This window comes from Rhinichthys klamathensis, unplaced genomic scaffold (assembly GCF_029890125.1).
Source record: "Rhinichthys klamathensis goyatoka isolate OS25496 unplaced genomic scaffold, OSU_Roscu_1.1 h1tg000313l_1, whole genome shotgun sequence".
In the NCBI taxonomy this organism is placed as follows: Eukaryota; Metazoa; Chordata; class Actinopteri; order Cypriniformes; family Leuciscidae; genus Rhinichthys; species Rhinichthys klamathensis.
The window spans coordinates 214,074-230,445 of NW_026606831.1; the positions used below are offsets into that span (position 1 = coordinate 214,074).

The following is a 16,372-nucleotide window of genomic DNA, read 5'->3' on the forward strand; positions in this document are numbered from 1 at the left end:
TGGAGGGGGACCATGAACCCGTGTGTTGTGATTGTGAAACATGCTCTTTTTGTGCTTTATTTGGGTCGCCGTGAAAACGGCGTTTGTTTGCAGAGACGCGCTCACTGCTGCGGGCCTGTTTACAATAATAAAATCCCCAGCCGCCTGAACTGAACAGGGAGCTGTGGGAAGTTTTGCTGGTTTCTTCGAGGGGGGTCCGGCTAGCGCGAGACACGAGCCCTCTCTCTTTCCCCTCCGTGCTAGGACGACTTCGGAGGCGCCTGGTCGGCCGCGGCGCTGGGTCGAGGGCCTTGACGCCTGGGGAGCGGGTAGCGCTTAGCGGGCCTTGACTGGCGCTGGCTATCAGCCGCAGGGCGGGGCTGAGAGGCCTGTTTCGCCGGCTTGGCTGGATGAGGCGAAGGCGGAGGTTTGGGCTTGCTGGACGCGGAGCCCGAACGCTTCGGCAAGAAGTGTCGCATGGCCTGGGACGCTTTCTGTGCCTCCGTGTACCTCTCCGAGAATCCCTTCACCGCCGGGCCGAAGAGACCGGAGCTGGACACCGGAGCGTCGAGAAACCTCGTTTTGTCGGCCTCCTTGATCTCGGTGAGGTTAAGCCACAGGTGGCGCTCGAGCACGACCAAACTAGCCATGTTTCTGCCGATGGCTTGTGCTGTAGACTTAGTAGCCCGCAGCGCTAAGTCCGTAGCACTCCTCAGGTCCCGAAACGTCTCCGGGTCCGGGCCAGCCTCGTCCATGGACCGGAGGAGTTTGGCCTGGTAGACCTGCAACACGGCCATCGTGTGCAGGGCCGATGCAGCCTGGCCGGAGGCGGCGTACGCGCGTCCAGCGAGGGCTGAGGTGTTACGGCAGGGTTTGTTGAGATGAGCGGCTCTAGCTCGCCAGCTAGCTGCAGAGCTCGGGCAAAGATGAGCTGCCACGGCCTCTTCGAGGGGCGGCAAAGACTCATAACCCTTTTCCGCTGCGCCATCCACGGAGGAGAGCGTCGCGGAAACTGCGGATCCCACACGTGCTGAGTATGGAGCGCGCCAGGCCTTGGTTAGCTCCTCGTGGACCTGGGGGAAAAATGGCGCCGGTTTGTGACGCGGGGCCTGCTGGCGCCCCTCCAGAAACCATCCATCCAGCCGACTACGAGGCGGCTCCTCGGGCGAGGCCCACTCGAGGTCGAGGTCCGCGACGGCCTTCGTCAGGATCCGAAGCATCTCGGCGTCGGAGTTCGTCCTGGTCGCTAATCCGCTGGCCACCGATTGAGAAGCGGTGACGGGGTCGAGAGAGCCCGGCCACTCGTCCTCGGAAGCGGCGATGGATAAGCTGTCGTCGCGCTCGAGAGATCCGCCGAAGGAGACGAGGCCCGCCACGTGAGGGGGGGGGGGGGGCGCTGGTCTCCTGCGAACAGGACCGGTGATGGCGTTTGAGTCGGAGAAAGTGAAGCACGCGGGGACGCGGCCGGCGTGCGTTCACAAATCTCCATACCCTCCGGTTGCCGTTGGCTGCGACGCTTCTTCTTCCTTGGAACGGAAAGCGTGGATGAAGCGGCGTCGCCGTCCCGGGAGAGAGCTAGCCGATTGCGCAGCGCGGATATAGGCATGCAGTCACAGGCCTCACATCCGCCGGCAGAGAGAGCATTCTCTGCGTGGTCGATCCCCAGGCAGGAAATGCAGCTCGTGTGCTGGTCTGCCTCGTGCAGACGGCCTCCGCACGTGGCGCAGGATGGACGAGGCATACTGAAAAGAATGTTAGCAATATAGAACAAAGGATATAATGTCGCCGGATAGCCACAGGTGAGACGGCGTCAGGAGAAATCGACGTGCAGGCGAAGTCTGCTGAAGAGAAGCACGCTCAGGCTGAAAGGCTTGTTCGATGGCGAATGCTACAGTAAAAAGCTCAGGGACATGTGTACTGTCGCTGAAGGAGTAAAATCTGCTATAATGGCGAATTCGGGGGTCTATATAGGCAGGGCACGGCCCCTCGACGGGCTCTGACGTTGGGCTAGCTTATTGGTTGTGCGTCAGAGTCGCCCGCGCCATTGGATGTGCAGTTGCTGCAGCACAGCCTATGAGCGGGTCAGACGCTCAGGGGGCTGGCTGTGCAGCTGCAAATGCGTTTTACATATAAGCTTCAGTAAATCGAGGAAAGGGAGTTTCCCCCACTGCGTATAGCTACGCAATACGAAGTGACCGTTCGAAAGGGAACTCTGTTACACCATACAGTTTTTTTTTTTGCTTATATTTATAAAATACAATTATCATGCATTTCCATTTTACACTAAGTAAAAATACAAAAAAACAAAATAGTATCCAACAGAACGACTTTGCATCTGTATAATAATAGGCTACCAATCGTAATTTCAAAAGCAGTTCTGTAAAAAAATAAATTATATATGGCCTATATATATAGGCTATATATATATATTTTTTTTTATTCCAGGCTCTCATGCCACACCCCCGATTTCTCACGCTGAAGTGTCAACCCGGTCGGTCAAATTCCTGAAGGATATAGTTTATCTATAGATACCTGTTGAGCCACTCGTGATCGACTAGTTATTATAGGCCTACCGCAAATTAGTTAAAATATCCCGTAATCTATCTAGAGCGAGCGTGCATGCGAGACAGATATTGTGCTCCAAACCGTGCGCGCGCATGGCAGAGAGGTCTGTTCCCTACAAGCTAGAGTTTTTAAAAACATGGTTTTAAGTAAAGTGTGATTTGCCAGGGGGGATTGTGATTTCCTTCTGGTCTAAACATCCCTGCTTCTGCTGAATTATTTTAATCCCCACACCCCTCCCTCCACAGCTAATCAATGCTATAGGCTACTTCACCAATATCAAATATATAAAATAGAGATATGCAACAGGCACGTTTAAACGACAAACAATAAAATCAAAACCAGCGTTTCAGTTGTTCATTAGTTCCAGTGGCCTTAATGCATGCACGGCTTTTCAAATTTCACAAAGCGTGTTGAGATTATTTTGAATGAAATATTGAAGTTTATAATTAAGTGTTTTGGCACACCACGCCGAGTGGCCCTATGCATTTTTCTAAAGTCGGGTTTTATTCTGGCATGGTGAGTTAGTGTTCGACAAACACGGCGGCGCGTTCATTTAGATTAATTTATTTTTCTCATTATTACAGCTAAAATAACTTAGTAGGCGACTCCGTAATTTTTTGGTCATACAGATAAGAGTAGAGTAGCTTACATCGTTCAAAACTGTAAACTTGTATTCATATTAGGCTAACGACAAAAACAGTATAGGCTATCTGTCGTCTCTGTCTTCGGGAACTGCGCGTCACAAAAATGAACCGAAAGCCACTTCAGCTCAGTCACGATAAGAAATCGGCTATGTCTAAAGCCTTTAAATGTCCAAATATTTAGGCTAATAAATGTTATCTGATTATAGGCTAATCCATATGAAAACTAGAGGAACAGAGGATCTACTCAAACATGTAATGTAAGCGCTTCCCAATGAGAAAATGACAAGACAAGGGTGAAAATCTCGCTCTAATTAAATGTAGGCTAAATCGCCCTGAATTAAAATGTAAAAACAGATCAAATAATGTATTTGTCGAAATGTTGCGATATTGTTTCATTTAAGTTCATAATTGTTCTATAAATGTTATTTAATTTAGCAGCATTACCACGAAGCACCGTGTTTCGATATTTATTTGAATAATACAAAATCAAATAAAAACTTAATTCACAAATTGCATGCCTGGTTGTAAGGATCCAAAGATGTCATGACAACAAATTAACAAGCGTTTTTTCAGATTATATTTAGTTTTGCTTGGAAAAAGCTGCCCCAAACCAGTTTTATTTCATCAATTATTGAAATAATGAAATATTTAGTAATAAACTTTTATGACAGAAATATCAGGCTACATGTAATTCCATTTAATTCCTTCATTATCAACACTGTCTAGAATAGCGATTTAAGTGTGAATTGCGACTTCTCTTTGTGTTAAGTCAGCCTCAGACTCCGATAGCCTGTGGGGGGGTTGGAGGGACAGTTGCTGGACAAAGGTGTTAATGTTCCTCTTTCATATGGAGAGTGTCGGATAGCCAGCCTGATGAGCAGGCAAAATTATTGTAAGGATAAATCTGTGTCCAAATGTAGGCCCCATATTTTATTAAATTATAAATATTGTAGTTTATTTATTGTAGCCTATTTAAAGTTTTTTTTTTCACACAAAATTTCAATTGAAGTTATTGTACGGTGAATTCAACAAGGCATGCTGTGTCTTTGAAGCAACAATTAAAGGCTAAATAATTTTTTCGTGATTTGTATGGCTGACACGCAGCGACATATACAGTAGTATTATCAGAGCGAGGGAGACTAAATAAACTTGTTAAAAAGAGATCCAGCGCGAGAGAGGCAAAGAGAAACGCATGTTTTTAATTTAAATATGTTTCTTTGGACAATTTTCGTTTTGTACTGTTTTAATTGTTTAATTTAGCTGTAATTTATTTGGCAATACGAATTTAAAATGTCGCAAGAATAAGATTAGCGTAGTGTTTCTTATTTTGCATCGCAAAAGAAATAAACTCTAAACCGATGCAACCCTGTTTTAAATAAAAAAAAAACTGTCCCGACACTTTATTTAAACCTTGAAATGTTCGAACTTGGTTTCAAACATAAGTAATTTTTGTGTTCTTTTACATTACACAATAATTTAGCAGACTAAAGACGAGCTTCTTCATTTTCATTTTCTGATGCAATCGGCTGACAATCTTCCTTCATCAGTTTTTGTCGTTTGTGCAGCGGCTGCGGTTCTACAGGAATGTAGCAAATTTATGTTGTAATGATAATTAAACAAAACTCTTGACTTTAAATAAGTAAACAGTTATAAACAGTTACCTATTTAAGCATCAAGGTGGTAAAATATAAACGCTGTCGGTCAACATCGGTTAACAACATATATGCTACATTGAGATTCGATCTCGGGTCGATTGAAGCTCCTCGAAGTTCGTGTTGTTGCGTTGATCACTGAGCTACCGTCTGTACGCTGTTAAAGTTGTAAGCCTCATTGATGTAGCCTAAATTTTTTTATTGCAATGTTTTTATGTTGAAATGTTTTCATTATTTATTCAATTACATTTCAGTAGCCTAATTTCAGTATTGTGATTCTGAATTATTTTAACTACATTTCACTTGTTGAATTCTTCTGCTACCAGCTTTCAATCGCTCTGAATCAGCGCGGTGCGGCAGCAGATTACACATTAGAGAGAATAAACCGGAATAAACGAACACTTTTCAGAGTCTATGATTGTAGCGCCTCTTAGCGGTAAAAGGCAGCAAATACACCACACATTTTACCGCCGCGGTGGAACGGCTGATGTGGGCATTGTCATGGCTTGCCTCGACATTTGCGTTTGAATAGCGCGCGTCCTCCGTGGGCGTGTCAGATTAACGCGTAATGAAGTGTAATGAAGTGTAATGAGCTGGGGAAAAAAATACTGACAGCACTCTCTTTTCATACAGATTGCATAAACTGAGAATATTTGTTTTTTATATAAATTACTTCATTTAAAAGAAGAGAATTTAAGCTTCATAAAGAAAAACCTCTCGTGCCTGTGTGACAAGTAATCGCGGAGTTACAGTTAATCTTAGGACGCGTTTCAGAATGGACTTCACTGACAGAGAGAACGCAGAACGCGCATCATGTTTGTTTTTCTTTATTTGGTGAAAAGCACAACACTTTGTTTTTATTGTGAGTATCCACAAAAAAAATAGAAACTTAACAGGATCTAATGATGTACAACACTTATATGTAAGATCAAAATTAACCGAGTATTTTGAGTCTCTTTTACACTGATAAGAAAAAAAGCGAGACAATCGCGCCGGCGCGATAGCCGACCCCAGGGGGTTAAAACATCAACCTGCGCCCTTGACACACTTCCCACATCTTTTTTCAAAAGTGTGTTAAACAGCTTAGAAGCAGATCTCCTAGAAGTGGTAAATGCCTCACTTCTTTCTGGGAGTTTTCCAAACTCCCTGAAAACTGCAGTTGTCAAGCCCCTCCTGAAAAAGAGCAATCTGGATAAGACCATCTTAAGCAATTATAGACCGATCTCAAATCTTCCTTTCATAGGCAAGATCATTGAAAAAGTTGTCTTCAATCAGCTGAACAAATTCTTAATCTCGAATGGATACTTTGACAATTTTCAATCTGGTATATATAAAAATAAAAAAAAGCAATAGAACTGTTTTGAGGACAGTTATATTGGCTATGCTGAGGGCGGTCCCCACCGAGGGAGAAAGGTGTTCACCTCTTTTTACGGTGCCCATTCTTCCTCGGTGCCCTCAGGGACCCGTTCTGCCAACCCCGCCTTCATGCCGGGGCGCAGACGGTCCCGGCGAGCGCTTTCCCGAGGGACGCTCGCCGCCTCTGACACTGAGGGTGGTCCCATCGAGGGAGAAAGGTGTTCACCTCTTTTTACGGTGCCCTCAGGGGCCCGTTCTGCCAACCCCGCCTTCATGCCGGGGCGTAGACGGTCCCAGCGAGTGCTTTCCCGAGGGACGCTCGCTCCCTCTGAGGAGGGTCTCAGAGCGGTCAAACCAGTTGTTCCCTGCCGGTGCGCCGTTACAGGGCGCTGTGTTTGCTGCTCAAATTACACCAGAGACCAGTCTCGAGAGACTGGTACCTTTAGTAGAATTTGTTTGGCAGAGTGGAAAAGCCTTCCAAGAATATCTCAGTGGGTCCTGCAGACAGTAGTAAGAGGTTATGCGATCCAATTTAGGTGTCGTCCACCGAAACTCAGAGGGGTTCTGCCCATAGTGTGGGCCCCGAGCAGGCTCTGGTAATGGAACAAGAGGTGAAAATGCTCCTTAAAAAGGGGGCTATAGAACGGGTTCCTCCTCCCAGTTTGGAGCTAGGTTATTACAGCCGATATTTTATCGTTCCAAAGTAGGTTGGGGGGTTGCGTCCAATTTTAGATTTGCGCCTATAAAATCGCTCGGTAGGGAAGCTCAATTCAAGATGCTCACTATCAAGCAGGTCGTGTCACAAATCAGGTCCGAGGACTGGTTTGTCACGATAGATCTAAAGGACGCTTACTTCCACATTTCCATACTTCCACAACACAGGAAGTTCCTGAGGTTTGCCTTCGGGGGCGAGGAATTCCAATATAGGGTTCTTCCGTTCGGTCTAGCTATCTCCCCGTACTTTACGGAGCAGATGGCGGTTCGACATCGAGATGTCGTCCTCGCGCATATCAGGAAGTTGGGGTTGAGGCTGAACGCGAAGAAAAGTGTTTATCTCCTTCCCCGGAGACCACTTTTCTGGGCGTTGTTTGGGATTAGGTCACCCGCATCGCTTCGATTCTTCAGCCTTGAAACAGTAAAGCTAGGCCAGCTACTCACTGTAAAGCAGTTTCAGAAACTGTTGGGTTTGATGGCAGCAGTGTCCAACGTTATACCTTGGCCAGTTGTACATGAGACCGCTGCGGTGGTGGCTCAGGACCAAGGGATTCTCCCCGAGGGGAAATCCACTCCGCACGATCAAAGTCTAGGGGCTCTTTGTCGTCGCGTAAAGCTAACGACGGATGCTTCCCTCACAGGGTGGGGGGCGGTCATGAGTGGTCGTCCAGCCCAAGGTCTGTGGCAGGACCATCATCTATCATGGCATATAAATTGTCTAGAGATGTTGGCAGTGTTTCAGGCTCTGAAACACTTCCTAGCAGACCTGAGAGGTCATCATGTGCTAGTTCAGTCAGACAACACGTCGGTGGTCTCTTATATAAATCGTCAGGGGGGCCTGCGGTCTCGCCGGCTTTACAAGTTGGCCCGTCAGGTCCTCCTGTGTTCCCTAGGGAAGTTACTATCACTGAGAGCAATGTATCTTCCTGGGTATTTGAATGTGGTAGCGGACTCTCTGTCGAGGCAGGGGCCGAGGACGGGGGAATGGAGACTCCACCTCCGAGGTGGTGGAGCTCCTTTGGTTGAGTGTCGGTCGCGCCGAGGCGCACCTATTCGCTTCCAAGAAGATATCGCACTGTCGTCTGTGGTTCTCCATCAGTCATCCAGCCCCTCTGGGGTTGGACGCTATGGTGCAGCCGTGGCCGAGGTCACGTCTCTACGCTTTTCCCCCGATTGCTCTGCTACCAGGAGTTCTGGAGAGGGTTCGCCGGGACGGGGTCAGCCTACTATTAGTAGCCCCGTTCTGGCCGGCCCGAGTATGGTTTGCGGACCTGGTTTCTCTCCTGGACGGCTCTCCTTTGGAGCTCCCGGTCAGGAGGGATCTACTCTCTCAGGCGGGCGGCATGATATTTCACCCCCGACCAGAGTTATGGAAACTGTGGGCTTGGCCTCTGAGGGGGCCCAGCTCTTAGATTCCGGTCTCTCAACCGAGGTTGTTGAGACCATCCTTCACTCCAGAGCTCCATCCACGAGGAAGCTATATGCCTTTGAAGTGAAAACTTTTCACTTCTTGGTATGGAGAACACCTGTAGGACCCGGTTAACTGCCCAGTGGGTGCAGTGCTGGAATTCCTGCAGGAGCGTTTCTCCACAAGGTTATCCCCCTCCACACTAAAGGTGTATGTGGCGGCACTGGCTGCTTACCACGTCCCTTTCAGTGGAGTTTCTCTTGGGAGACACCCGCTTATAACTCGTTTCCTTCGTGGCACTTTGAGGCTGAGGCCAGCAGTTCGTGCCTGGAATTTTCGCCTGGTATGGTTAAGGCTTTTCTATACCCTAGGCCAGGTTATGTTCCTAAGGTCCCTACTAATGTTGTTAGACCTACAGTTCTGCAGGCTTTCTGTCCTCCTCCATTTCTGTCGTCAGACCAGGAGAAACTTAATTTGCTCTGCCCAGTGAGGGCGTTAGATGCTTATGTCCACAGAGCTGCCCTGTGGAGGTAATCAGAACATTTATTTGTATGTTTCGGGCCACCCAGGAAAGGGTGTCCTGCGTCTAAATAGAGAATGAGCAAGTGGGTGGTCGAGGCTATCTCACTTGCTTATGAGTCGGCTGGTCAGCCTTCACCTTTGGCTGTACGAGCCCGCTCTACTAGGAGTATGGCTGCATCCAAAGCTTTATTGTCAGGAGTTTCCCTGAGTGAGGTTTGTGATGCGACTGGATGGTCTTCACCGTGCAGGTGCTCTCGTCCGCTGTGCGCTAGATCTCACATGACGGTCACTTGCTCCTATGGCGACGTGGGTATTCGCGTTCCCACAGCGTTTGACGCAGCTCGAAGTTCCCTTGAAAGAGAACGTCTCGGTTACGTATGTAACCCTAGTTCCCTGATAGGGAACGAGACGCTGCGTCATTCTGCCATACTCCCGGCATTCCCGTTAAGCGCTCCTTCAGGCCTATCAGAAGCTGATGCGCTTGTGTTTTTGGGGTGCTTTATAGTTTCCTGGTCGATGACGTCACCCGCCTATGACGTTCCGTCTCTCCATTGGGCTGATTCCATACGTGCTTCATGATGCACAACGCAGGGGCGTTCCCACAGCGTTTGACGCAGCGTCTCGTTCCCTATCAGGGAACTAGGGTTACATACGTAACCGAGACGTTTCCCGTCTACTCAGTTCCCTGTGCATATTAGCTACCAATATCTACACGTTGCCTCGGCAAACGTGAGAAGAGCCACTTTATTATGCAGATATGCAGACCCATAATCTACGCGCTGCCTCGGCAATCGCGAGATCTGAGCCATAGATTCTTATTGTAGGGATGCAGACCCATAATCTACACGCTGCCTCGGCAAACGCGAGATCTGAGCCATAGATTCTTATTGTAGACATGCAAACCCGTAATCTACGCGCTGCCTCGGCAAACGCGAGATCCGAGGCAAATCTTTATTGACTTTCTTCCTCGAGAAGAAAGCCAACAAGAGCAGAGCTAAAACTCTCGATAGTGCATATTACACGTCGGGAATTTATAAATGAACACTGTCAGCCCCAATTTACTAGAGCTGACCGTGCATGCTCCACTCCCAAACAGACAACACATGAATCGCGTGTGTCCCCACTCGTAATGAAGCGAGGGCAACTGAATCAGATGGACACTGACTTGCAAAAAGTGTTTTATGAAATTGAAAACTGAGTTGAAGGCCAAGAATTGGTGGTTTTGCAGATTTGATGTGTGGTTATGGTGTTTGAGTGTCAGGTTTCAGAAATTGTGACAAGGATTTTGTGTGTAAGCAGTTGAAAAAAACTGTAAAGTTTTAATGTTTTTTTTTTCACATCAGATTTTCATTATATGATAAGAATAAGATATTTTCCTTGTATTGACTGTACAACATAAAGAATGAATGAGATGTGCAGCAATTCGTTTTTTTTCTATATCTTTACATAGTAATTTACAAGCAAAAAAGAAAAAGTTGAAACAACAACAAAATCCTGAAGCAATAATGTGTGTGTGTGTGTTGTCCCTGTGATGGACTGGCTATCTGTCCAGGGTGTTTTCCTGCCTAAGACCGAGATGCTGGGAAAGACTCCAGCCACTCCCCACAACCCTGGACAAGCACTTTGGAAAAAGTATGAAATAGACGAATGGAGGGATGGATGGATTAGATGGATGGATGAATCGAGGAATGGATGGATGGATGTCCAGTACTGTGAGGGTTCTTGTCCTCCCTTTCTCTTCTTTCCTCATTTGTATTCATTGATCCATGTTTCCAAACTAAATCATTCTGACTGAATAAAATAAATACTAGAGACTGAAAATAGGACACCTGGTTCAGCTTTCAGCTGCAACTGCAATTAGTTGTGTTTGTAATAATTACTATTTAATTTCGTTGTAAATGTTCTGCTAATATTTTATATTTTAATATAAATCCTTCAGAAAGGCAAGAGTTTATCATCATTCTGATTGGAATGTGCTTTTATCAGTTTTGAAAGCAGTGTTTTAGCATTGGAAAAATGTGCTGCAAATATATAGTTTTGCAGATGGTCAAATATGAATGACAAAAGTGTTCATGTGGTCATTGAATCAGTTTTGTGTGAAAGCCACGAAAAATTATCCACAGTTTGGTCCAAATAGACTTCTGTTTCACTGAATGAGTGAAGAGTTTTGAACATGTGGCTTCTTCAGTACTTAACAATTCTTGTTAGCAATTGAAAATAAAAATAAAAACATTGTAATAATACTATGAAAACAGTTAGCAATAATAATATAGCCATCATAATTAATTCACTAAAAAAAATTGCATTATTTAAATGACACTTTTTACAAAATGTTCTAACTTTTGGAATTATAAATTGAAACAATTCAATAAATATGCCATAAAGACTGAATCTGTATTACTAAATGATATATTCTAATTATAAATATACCATAAAGCCTGTAATGGTTTACTTTTAGAACTAAATGCGAATGCAAATTCAACGATGTTTGAGTGTGAGCTGAATCGATGTGTGTTGCTTTTGGGGTAAGAGAAGGTCAAGTGAATGTGTCAGAGCAAAATAACCATAATGTTTATTTCAACACAAAAGTAGTATTTTTGATTATGTTCTTTGCATTGAAACAGTTTTAATCTATTACCCTGACCTCATATTTTGTTTTTGAACTCTTAGAGTAGCTTGAAAGACATCTTGTTTTAGTTCATTTAAACATATAGTGTGTCACAGAGAGAGAAACATAATATTTGTTAAGAGGGCAGAGGAAATGTGTTTGAAATCACAATATATAGCATTCTTGCACTAATGAAATCAAAAAGAGCATACAACAAGATAAATGAAGTAATTGTCGCACACTTAGTACTGTATTTTATACATTAAAAAAGTCAAATACAGTATAAATCGTGTAGTATGTATATTTGAAAACAGCATTAATTGTCTGTATATTAATCAGTTGCATAGAGCAGGAACCCGGTGAAAGTGTTGTAGTGGTTGTTATCGTCGCACAGAAAGCAGCCGGCTGGAAGAGCAACATCCACCTGGTCTCCTGCATTCAGCTGCACTGCTAGCACAGCGCTAACACTGTCCTGCTGGTCTTGATTGTTCTTCTCACTCGGAGATGCGAGTGTGCGTCCGTTCAGCCGGAGTCGAGCACAAGCAGCGAGTGTGGCTCCGGCAGCACCAGCATCACTATAAACAGTTAGTGCCAGGCTGTAGACACCAGAACGTGGAGCTACAAAAACACCAGTGTTGGTACTGTAGCCATCTCCCAAGTTAATAAATACACTGCCATACTTCACCACAGAGTCTTCGCGATTCGGGCCGACACATTGGCGTGTATCAGTAAGAGCCACAGAGAAGGCACTCCGACTGGCTGTCCAAACATAAGAAAAGGGAAAGTAACTCTTAAAGGAAACTTAGAACATTTATCATTATGACACTTTCTGAAGAATAACGCAGTGCTAAGAGGAGAGTAGAACAGTGTTAACCTTTTAGGCAGGTTCATGTTTTAGGGTTTGCTTGTGAGGAAATTAAATGTACATTCACTCAATATGTGTCATGTTTTCTGTTGGCTGTGTAAGAGAATTAACACATCCACCAATAGCAACTAGATTGTTGAATAGATATTACAAAATCACAACTCAATATGCAAATAGATTGAAGAAATAAGAATAATTGCAATCCAGCATGTAAAATTACGATCCCATCGCTGTCAGCTACATTAGGAATTCTTAACCTTCTAATAATACATTTGAGCATGTGATTTTCAATGCATGTGACTTAAATTTTGTTAAAAGGTATAAGGACTTTGAATTAAGTGCAGGCTAAATTCAACAAAGTTGAATACCAAGATAGGCAAACAAGACCGCTACAAATGGCTCACCACGAATATTGTTTAAGACTGCATGAGCTCTCTCCAGTCCCCTTTGTAGCTCATTTAAGCTCATGTTGAAAAAGGTCTCCATCTTCCACATCTGATTCTTCATCAGGCAGCATCCACAGGACGCCACATCAGTCGGACACACTTCAGAGAGGCAAAGAAACGAGCATCATCGTATCTCACTTTCCTAGTGCCTGAATTGATGTTTAAGGTTTTTATGTGACCTTTCTATTTGTATGTTTTTTTTAAGTCACCATTCTCATTGGGGTCAACTTCACTGGGTTCTCCCGGACCATTCCATGAAAAAATTCTGTCTTGTGCAAGTGCACATCCCAAGAAGCTTAAGATTACAATGGCTAAAACATGTAAAAGAAAGTTACATACATCCAGGCAATCCTGTACATAATTATATGCAATTGTATATACAGGTGAAGGACTAAAAGTTTAATTTAGTTTATTTTATAGTCAGTCTCACCCTTCATTTCTGCTGATGTCTCTTGACTGTAGTCTCGCAGGAAGATGTGTTGACATCAACTTGAGTAATGCTGGTTATAAAGGCTACACCTCTGGTCTTTCAATAGCAATGGGCAGGGCCTTTTGTTTGAGTGTGTTTCCCATGCAATACAGTGCTGAATATGGGACAAAGATTGTTTTTCAGCTAAAGCACATTATGTTATTCCCATGGCTGTTTTCTCTAGGGTACCACTTATACAAGTTTATCATTCTTCATCTTGGAGCTGAGTATACCAAACCGCATATTGTATGTTCAATTGTAACAACAACAGCATGCCTAAACTGGCACTGTGAAATAATGGATTTTGACTTCTCATCTAAGGTGAATGATAAATGCTACTTTACCAAGGTACCTGAATAACAAATGTAAAAGGCACGTTGAAAGAAAATTCAAGTTAGACACTTCCTCAATATTGCAAATAATCGATGGCACTGTTGATCAGGACATGAAGCAAGACATTTTAACAGAGATCCTGCAGAACCTGTAATCATTTAAATTTACAAAAATGGTCTGATTTACTTTCAAATAAACATGAAACTGACACCGGTCTGATATCATCGCCGTGGATGGCAGCAAGTCTCTGTAACTACAAGTACTCTGGCTCTGCTGACGCAAGGCCTGAAGCCTCGGGACAAAGTGCTTCATGTATTTTTTTTCCACTCCAAAGGAAAAGCTTCACAGAATAGGTAATATGAAGAAAAAACCAATGACAGTTTCGAACCATTCACTAAAAATGAAAGTTTTGCCCTTTCATATCAGAGGAAAGCTCAAGGAACATTTGAGAACATTTAGAGCCAAAATTAAATGATTTCAAACATTCCCTTGAGGCTGAACGAGAAGCACAGCGTTTAGGACTACTCACAGGTATCGCACACCGGACACGCACGACTGATAGAAGAGCTGCAAAATGGGTGAGTTTTAACTTTATTTATTGCTTTGTTTTTTATTTTTATTGAATAATAGCTGAATTGTAAACGTTTATCAATAAAAAATAATCTATATCGGGTTGTAAAGTCTGTTATTGTTTTGTTGTATCTGTTGTCTAGGCCAGTGGTTCCCAAACCTGTCCTGGCGACCCACCAACACTGCACGTTTTCTTTGTCTCCCTAATCAAACACACCTGATTCAACTCATCAGCTCATTATCACATGGGTTAATGGGTTAACCGGTGTTGTGACCCCGAAGCGCCATAGCGAGGTGTGAGTGTGGCATTTGCTGTAATAGTTTGCACAAAGACGTTTAGTTTATTTACATTGTTTATTCTGTGTTAAACGCAGGGAGGAAATCCTCGATGCAAGAGTGTGAGCGCATGGGCGGTGTTGTGGCAAAAACTTCTTAAACATCATCACTGCGTAAGAGACGCTGAGTCAAATTGTCTTTTAAAGTAATTTATTCTCTTGCAAGAGAAGGTCAGACAGTCATACAGACATTCAGAGCCTGCCTGCAGAGTGTAAGACCAGGAGGAGGAGCTGTGCGACACCTTTTATATTCTTTACCAAGGTCTACTTCAGCTGTTGCTTTTCCTAGTAGTTTTCCACTAACTTGGGCACACTTTTGCACATGCTCCTATTCATCACTACTTCTGACACTGGGACCAACAAATTTCAATTTCAATTTTTTGTGGATGCCATGTTTAGCCTGTAGCAACGAGCTGTATCACACAGAGTCTATTCCACTCTTGGATTACGGCAGATATCTTTCTTTGTGGAGTTCTATGCATATGGACCTCTGATGTCAAGGCCCTGCTGTTTTGCTTATGATTTATTTTTGTTATACAAATCTTAAGTTTATGGTTATATACTGATTTTTCTATTCTGAAGTGATTTCTTGTTGTTATTTTTGTAATTGATTTTACTCTTTGAGTCCGGTTTGGACCAACCGCTGAGGTCTATGTTATATGATGTGTAAAGGGGAGTTTTCATCCATATTTTCTGTGTTTTAGGAGCCAGCCTGTGTGGGAGTACTTTCCTCCGGGTAATCCGGCCCTTTCCTTTCTTCACTGCATGTGGCGTGGGATTTTCTGCCCTGAGTATTGATTTGGTAGTGTAGAGTTATTTGTATTATTCACTACACCTTTTTTAAAGCGGTTGGTTAATGATCTGGAAAACCGTGCACGTGTGGCGTGTGCTCTTAGGGCGGTGGGATGACTCTGTCCCTTCTTCCTACAGGCTTGGCTAATCCTATTTTAAGAATGGTGGGTTGTGATTTTAATATTTGACCTAAAGTCTATATTTCTTAAATTGTGATTCCTCCTTTTATAATATTCACAAATTAAAGTTGATTGTTGATTCAGAGTTTTCACGACTCATTGTTAATAAAAGTATTGAGCTTGAATGCCACGTCTTTGTTTTTCTATCAAGTACTGTCTATTTGAACTTGGGTAACACTTTACTTAAAGGGGTGTGCATAAGACTGACATGACACCTTCATAATCATGACGGCGGTGGTAGGAGTGTAAATATTAATCGATTTGTATCGATGCATCGATTATACAGCCGATGATTCGATGCATCGATGCGTCCGCAAGAGTATCGATTAATGTGTTCGTTTTGCCGCCTGTCTATTTTCAGCATCCGCTCATATGCGTACAAACAATTGTTATGCACTGGGCTAACGTTAGTTAGTCACCGAACTAAACTGCCAGTGTGAATGCACCCTCAGTCACTTAAGGGGCTTTCACACTGGCAGTTTAGTTCGGAACGGGGCACGGTTCGCATGAAAAATCGCTAATGTGAACGCTGTCATGGGACCCGGGTGCGCACTGGGGTACCGAACCCGAGACTACCTGGAGGAGGTGGTCTGAGTTCGGTTGCTCCCGAACCGTGCCGCGGTTCGCGTGAATGTGAAAGAAGCACAGACTCGGGTGCGCACTTGTTCAGGAAGTAAAGTGACCTGCGCATGCGTTTTAGCTTATTGTGATGTATTCAGTTAAATAAAACACTTGTAAGGGATGATAATGTTGATGATTTACCTTGGATACGAGCGAGAGTGAGCCTGCAGTGTATTCGTGCATTGCGCATGAAATCAGGGCACCAAATTTGGAAATCCTCTGTCTCCTCAAAAGAGTCCGTTTGCAAGCAGCAGAAGTCCACCTTATGTGACACACGCATTGTAAACCTGTATTGTTCACTCAACTGCGCATAA

General features: G+C 44.2%; 1 protein-coding gene across 1 annotated transcript; it reads right to left on the reverse strand.

The window, feature by feature from the left end:
- Positions 1–11,396: 11,396 nt before the first annotated feature.
- On the reverse strand, positions 11,397–13,293 carry cbln20 (cerebellin 20). Its single transcript, XM_056271250.1, has 4 exons — positions 13,190–13,293; positions 12,969–13,070; positions 12,718–12,858; positions 11,397–12,207 (listed from the first exon to the last, which is right to left on the reverse strand). Exons 1-4 carry the CDS (start codon positions 13,194–13,196, stop codon positions 11,780–11,782), a joined length of 678 nt encoding a protein of 225 aa, XP_056127225.1. The 5' UTR covers positions 13,197–13,293; the 3' UTR covers positions 11,397–11,779.
- Between the last annotated feature and the right edge of the window lie 3,079 nt (positions 13,294–16,372).